The sequence below is a fragment of the Pinus tabuliformis genome, chromosome 6 (assembly GCF_031772625.1).
Source record: "Pinus tabuliformis cultivar Carrire ecotype Pingquan chromosome 6, CPIR1, whole genome shotgun sequence".
Taxonomy (NCBI): domain Eukaryota; kingdom Viridiplantae; phylum Streptophyta; class Pinopsida; order Pinales; family Pinaceae; genus Pinus; species Pinus tabuliformis.
This window is the reverse complement of record NC_142292.1, coordinates 865901310-865908005: the sequence shown is the minus strand read 5'-3', so window position 1 is coordinate 865908005 and position 6696 is coordinate 865901310. Positions and strand designations below refer to the sequence as shown.

Here is a 6696-nt window from a genome sequence, read left to right as displayed (position 1 = left end):
ATTTGGTGGAGATAAATGGCAGTTAAAATGGATGAATGTATGATGATAACATGGATATGAATGAGATTGGTTGGTTGGTTGTTTGAAAGTGAGAAAAAAAAATATTTTTTTATATTATCTTATTGTTGGGATGGAATTGGAAATTATTAAATAATAGTTAGTGGATGAAGGATGAGGATGCGACGACACGACTATGAATTCCACCAGATTCTGCCTCCTCAAATGACTCATCATCTCCTCCACCACCGCACCACCTGTGACACCACCACCACCACCTTCCCTCAACCTTGAATGCCCTCAACGACTCCCCTCACTGTCCTTTTTTCTGACCACCTCTGTTAAAAGAATTCCATGCTTTTTTATCCATCCCATCATAATCGTTCGTCATCATCATCATTATCTATCTATCCATCTGTGCCTGTTTTGCGTTGCTTGTTCTTCACATATATGCTGTTGGTGCTACCAGAATATTCTTGGTCCCTTCCCTTATACTCTCTCCCTCCTTTTCCTTTCCTTTCTTGGTTATTTTTCTCCCACGTCTCAACAGAGAAGATTCTTGCATTTCGTTTTGAGGAATCTGGCCGTCTTTGGCTCTTGGGCAAGTAAAATACTCGTCTTTCGTGGAGATACCCAATACCCCAATTCATCCCATCTTACGAAATCTTGCTTGCAGCGGTGATAGCCATATTTGTTTTTTCAAGGATCTGGAAAGGAATCTTGGCCTCCAATCTGTCCTCTAGCATTTTCTATATTCATCCCCGGATTTGGAGTCTTGCTCTTCATTAGCAGAATCTGCCAAGCTCTGTCTTGTATCTGCCCTGATGCCAGCTTAGTTTGTATACATGTTCTCTGCTTTTATTTCCCCTCTTCTGTGCCCCTTTGCTTTGTTTTTCCATCGTCGGCCTACCCATCTAATGCTTTAGCCCTTTAACGCTTTTAAAAGTTTTATTCCCCCTTGCAAGCGCTCTGATATTTGGATTGGATTGCCTTCCAAGGAAGATGCATCCATGGATGATGATGCAGTGAAGGGGAGTCAGAGTCTGGGGCTGCTCTGTTGAAGGGCTCAATCAATCACGGATTTTGATTGTATTCTGTGTTTTGTTCAGAGCTCAAACCCTGAGATTCTGCTGCTGGGTTTTATCAAAACAAATTATAGCCATATCAGGTTTTTTGTCTGCATGGTATGTGTAAATTTTCTCTGGAATTTACATTGTTTGTTTATGTGATCCATCATGGCAGCAAAGTAGGATTGAAATTCCTTGTTTTAATGAAGGCATTGAAATTTATTGGCCCCCCAGAATCTGTATTTCACTATGTAGCATTTGGATTCTGTTTTTATTGCCAGATAGGCTAGATTGCCTGTTTTGATTCTACGGGTTCCTCCCATTTACCCATTGAGGCTGAACTAGAGTTTTGATTAAATGGGTTCCCTGCATTGATCATCTTCTGAATACCCATTTGTTCAAAGAAACTGTAATGGAGGATTCATGGTGTGGGTTTCTTTATGTACAATGTATTCTGCGAGCTTCTGATGAGTTCATTTGCCTTTGTTTCAACAGACAGATCTGTGTATGACGATGGGATCGCCATCAGAGTTGACATTGGAATGCAGACTCTCTGCAACTTCATACTCCAGTGTGTTGAAAGCAATCAATCTTGCGAGCGATCAGTTTGAGCGAACCAGAAAGCTTGATGAATATCTAAAAGGATTGGAAGATGAACGAAGGAAAATTGAAGCTTTCAAGAGAGAACTTCCTTATTGCATGCATCTCCTCAATGATGGTAAACATTTTCTTTCCTCTGTACCCGTTTTTAAATTGAGAAAACCAAATTCAACCTTAAGCACAGATTATGACTAAAACTCCAAACCATGCGATGATTTTCAGCAATTGCTGCTTCCAAGGAACAGTTAGCAGACTGCCAACCATCCGTGCAAGCACCTAGACCGACGCAACAAACTGGTCTTCAATTTGAGGAAGAGCAGTACAACCGGCCAGTACTGGAGGAATTCATTCCTATAAAGAAAAGATGTGATGAATCCGGTGATGAATCTCAAGAAAACAACCAAAATGATTCAAAAAGAACGAAATTCGCCAATGGTGAGAAGCCAAACTGGATGGTTTCTGCTCAGCTGTGGAGTCAAAATTCCGAGACTGTAGAATGCAAAAAAGAGGTAAGCCAATAGATTACCGTTCATACTTATTCACCTTGCAATGTCTGTGTTTGTGATCTTAAAATAGAAAAGAGAAATTGACGAAAGATTAGAGTTCATGCTAGTCCAGCTTGCGATTATCGTGCTTTTGATTTGTTATTGGGATCGATCTCAAATATTGAATATTTCTGTTTCCTTTTTACTGCAGCAGAAGACGTCTTCCCCGGAGGAACCATTGAAGCAGCATGATTCTCAACTCAGATCTGACCAAGAACAGCTTTTCCCCACAAATTCAAACCTGTTTTCCGATTCTAAGCAGAGAACTGGAGGAGCTTTCCTACCGTTTTCAAGAGAAAGACAAAACAATCCATCTGTGTCTGCGAGATCTAATACTGTCAAAGCCCCCCCGGACCTCGCTTTGTCGTCTGCAGAGCAGGAGGTGGGTTCGACATTCAGATGCAATGAAACTGCGCCCATGAATAATGTTACAATCACTGCTCTGAATAGATCCAAAGAACCAACAGAGACAACTGTGCCTACCCCACAGAAAGAAGCTGCGGCGAAACCTAATGGAGCTGTTTGCGTAGTGCCTCCTCCAGCTGCATCCAATGCAACTCAATCAGGTGGGCAATCTCAGAGAAAGGCTAGGAGGTGCTGGTCGCCTGAGCTGCACAGGCGCTTTGTGAATGCTCTTCAACAGCTTGGTGGCTCACAAGGTGAGGACTCTTTTCTGTGTTTATGCCTATACCCTGATTTGACTGTTTGAATTTTGCTTCTGGTAATGCTCAGTTGTCACTTGGGAACTTTCATGGTCCATATGTTTTGGTCTTGGAGTCAAGATTTGCCTCTGTGAAAACCTATTAGATTGAACGCTAGAAAAGAGTTATGTAAAGTTCGTCGCTGATGTTTTTGAGGGGACTGGTTTAGCTTTGTTAATTCTAGTTCTGCAATTAGGTTTTGGTCACAAGTGTTTTGAGAAGCACACCCAAGGGGCTGTACTGCATGGTGCGGACTTCCTTCGGCTTGCCAAACCTGAGTATCTATTCTGCCTTATCGTCTGGGATATGCACCCAGGCTCATCCCTTTCAAACTCATGCCATTGAAGTGGGCACCACAGCACGAATGGAACACTGGAGGAATGTCGGAATTCAATTTGAAGATCAAGAAACTACATCTTTGGTGATTGTGGAGTCAGTTATAACTTGTCAAAATTGAGATACTGATGTGATTGTTGGCCTATTTACTAATTTGGTCCTCCTACAGTCTTCTTGAGTCTGTTTTGCTTGAAGGCTTGCGATCTATGGAATCAAACGTCTGTATGTGCAGAGTCAGAATCGGTTCTAGACTGGAACGGGTCCTAGGCATAATATATGTTTGTGTTCTGTCACCGTGTTTATGTTTGTTTAACATTTGTCACCGCATTTTGTATTTTAGATACTAAAGTCATTATCATTTATATATTCAGTGCTTAAAAGTTTATGCTGTATCCTGTTTACTTGGACAGTAGCAACCCCAAAGCAAATCAGAGAACTCATGAAGGTGGATGGGCTCACCAACGACGAAGTCAAAAGTCATTTGCAGGTTTGTGCTCTAGGGTTTATTTCTATCTACAGTTAAATTCAGCCTTTGAAAGGAAATCTGATCCGTTGTGCATATGGCTTACTTGACAGAAATATCGTCTACACACTAGAAGGCCTAGTCCTTCTCCACCAACGCCAGCTTCCCAAGCACCTCAGTTGGTGGTTCTTGGAGGCATTTGGGTCCCTCCTGAGTATGCTGTGGCAGCCCACCAAGGTCCAGGACTTTATAGCACAGTATCAAATACTACCAGTTCTCATTCACAATCTCACTATTGCCAATCACCAATGCCTCAGGAGCATTATTCTCAGATGAATATGTCTTCCCAACTGCAACTCCCACAGCCTGGTTACTGTGAACAACATCAGACTCCTTCACAGTCTCTAAGCTCACCCCAAGGCCCTTTACAATTAACTGGACAGTCATCTGGTGCTAGGGGAACCTCTGTGGATGGTGGCAGAGAGGAAAGTGTAGGAGAAGATGGAAAATCTGAGAGTTCTAGTTGGAAAGGAGAAGAAAATGCCAAAAATGTGGAGGCAAGAAATATGGGAAGGGGTCTGTCTCTCAGAAAACAACCACTGCAGTCTGTAGATGGAGATGAAGAGGACAGCAGAGGTAGTGAAACTACTCTCAAATTCTAGGTTTTTGATTTACATATTTTCATACGGGGAAAACTTGGCTTCAGATGGAATTGGGCTTTTTGGTGTTTGGCACTAATTCATTCTGCATGTCGAGTGGAATCCTCATCTCTCTGAACTACCATTTTGTCACTTTTGCCGAATTGAACTTCTGAAATACACATATTACAACAAGGCCACATTTTTCAGCGGTGGTTTCCACTCCTCCAATTCTTATCCATAACAAGTCTCAACGGAATTATTCATTTTGTATAAAGTCTGATGACAACAACACCAACATGACTGGTCATATAACTGACGGCATTCAGCAGCATATAAGTGCAGAGTTTTATCAAGGAAGAATGAAGGGCAGCTTCTGTTTACAGCATGGAGGCAGATTTCTATAGTTTCATAGAAGCATTACACAACACAGTTCCATAAATTTATCGATCAGTGTAGAGCATCAAGGACTTATAGGATTTTGACTGTTTTGTTTGGGATCTCTGACAGAGTCTCTTTTTTTCTTGAGGTGATTCATATTCATATTTTTCCATCGGTAGTTGTATCTATTATACAGTTGAGTGCGGTCCGTTCCGTTTTTGGCTTAAGAAGGGTTTTTGATAGTCATGGGCAGTCTTCATGCACTTTGCCTTAGACGACAGTATATAACATACTCTGTTCGTGACTTCAAATGCAAGCCTCTTCTATTGGATTGATGAATTGTCTTCCAAATAAGATGTAAACTGTGTTAATATTTACCTCTAACGAAATATTAGTTAAAAAGATTAACTTGCCTTTTCCATGTGCGTAATCACCATGAAACTTTACAGTGAACAAGTGCATTGAAGCTTTTCAATGCAGAATGTTGAAATGGATGACAATATTAAAAAAATGGAAGGAAATTGTTTACAAGGTTCTAATATTCGAATTGTCAATGCTGCAATGTTGCATTTGATTGAGAAATTAAATGTCTCTCAATCAAATATGTTTCAATGCGGTGGTAATGTCATATATCTTGTCAAAGTCTGTTCTTATTATGAGAGGCATCACTTCTTGAAATCTGTAACCCTGTCGTAGTCTTTCAGTTTAAAGTTCTTTCACTTTCCATTAAAATATATAAATCTGAAATATAATGGCATACCCTAAGTTAGGGAGCCAGATCACTATGACTGACCTTCAAAGTGCAGTTTCAGAGCTCAGATAACTAATGTTTCATAAGGGGTTGAGGTTGAGATCGATGGGAGGTTGGTTTTGCATTTTCTCACTTGGACTAGAATTCTTGACGAGACTTTGGCCCATTTTGACGAGGCTATAAGGGTAGTCCAAGACTTTGGCCCATTGTGACGAGGCTACAAGGGTAGACATTCTTGGGCTAGAGGTCCACTTCAGGGTGCCTAAAACCTTGCAAAGTCACATGCTAGAAAGATGTCCCCCTAGATAGTGTACAAATAACTTGTAACTTCACAAGGGTTGAAGTATCCTGGAGCACACTAAAGTGGACCTCTATCTAGGGGACATCTACCCTTCTAGCCTTATCGCAATGGGCCAGAGTCTCATCAGGGATTTAAGTCTATGTTCAGAACTGTTGTTACTGGTACATCTGACTTGTGGGTGGTTAGATATATTCTTGAGTTATTGTGGCAGCCAGTTGGTTTGATCCAACGCATAGCCCAATGCACTGGAATGAATCACTCACTCAAATAAACTATTGGTACATCTGGCTTGCAGGTTGTTAGATATTCTCGAGTTATAGGGGCTGCCAGTTGGTTTGATCTCGGGCATAGGCCAAGTCACTCAAATAAGTTATTGGTACATCTGGCTTGCGGGTTGTTAAATATACTCTTGAGTTATAGTGGCAGCCAGTGGGTTTGATCTCAGGAATAGCCCAAATCATTCAAATGAGTTGCTCACTCATATAAGTTATTGGTATATCTGGCTTGCGGGTTGTTAGATATACTCGAGTTAGTTGGCTTGATCCCAGGCATAGCTCAAATCACTCAAATAAATTACTTAGATAAGTTATTGGTACATCTAGCTTACAAGGTATTAGATATACTTTTTGAGTTATAGTGGTAACCAGTTGATTTGATTTCAGACATAGCCCAAATCACAGAAATGAATTACTTTCAAATGAATCCGGTTGTTAGATATCTCGAGTTATAGGGGCTGCCAGTTGGTTTGATCTCAGGCATAGGCCAAGTCACTCAAATAAGTTATTGGTACATCTGGCTTGCGGGTTGTTAGATATACTCTTGAGTTATATTGGCAGCCAGTGGGTTTGATCTCAGGAATAGCCCAAATCATTCAAATGAGTTGCTCACTCATATAAGTTATTGGTATATTTGGCTT

At 41.0% G+C, this 6696-nt stretch overlaps 1 protein-coding gene across 4 annotated transcripts; it reads left to right on the top strand.

Annotated features, from left to right (window-relative positions):
- The first annotated feature begins 417 nt into the window (after nucleotides 1-417).
- Nucleotides 418-5147, top strand: LOC149261643 (myb family transcription factor EFM-like). 4 transcript variants are annotated; one of them, XM_089422543.1, is made up of 6 exons: nucleotides 418-1181; nucleotides 1560-1782; nucleotides 1887-2173; nucleotides 2364-2868; nucleotides 3657-3733; nucleotides 3823-5147. In XM_089422543.1, exons 1-6 carry the CDS (start codon nucleotides 1179-1181, stop codon nucleotides 4369-4371), a joined length of 1644 nt encoding a protein of 547 aa, XP_089278669.1. In that variant the 5' UTR covers nucleotides 418-1178; the 3' UTR covers nucleotides 4372-5147. The 4 variants fall into 4 exon arrangements, with proteins under 4 accessions (XP_089278669.1, XP_089278661.1, XP_089278655.1 ...); XM_089422535.1 differs by having other exon boundaries at nucleotides 422-1181; nucleotides 2361-2868; nucleotides 3660-3733; XM_089422529.1 differs by having other exon boundaries at nucleotides 422-1181; nucleotides 2361-2868.
- Nucleotides 5148-6696: the final 1549 nt, after the last annotated feature.

What these genes read in the sequence shown, in the direction of transcription:
- LOC149261643 (XM_089422529.1), top strand. An exon ending in CTGTAGAATGCAAAAAAGAG is followed by an intron (nt 2,174 to 2,360) that starts GTAAGCCAATAG and finishes TTTTTACTGCAG; the next exon opens with CAGAAGACGTCTTCCCCGGA. An exon ending in ACAGCTTGGTGGCTCACAAG is followed by an intron (nt 2,869 to 3,656) that starts GTGAGGACTCTT and finishes TTACTTGGACAG; the next exon opens with TAGCAACCCCAAAGCAAATC.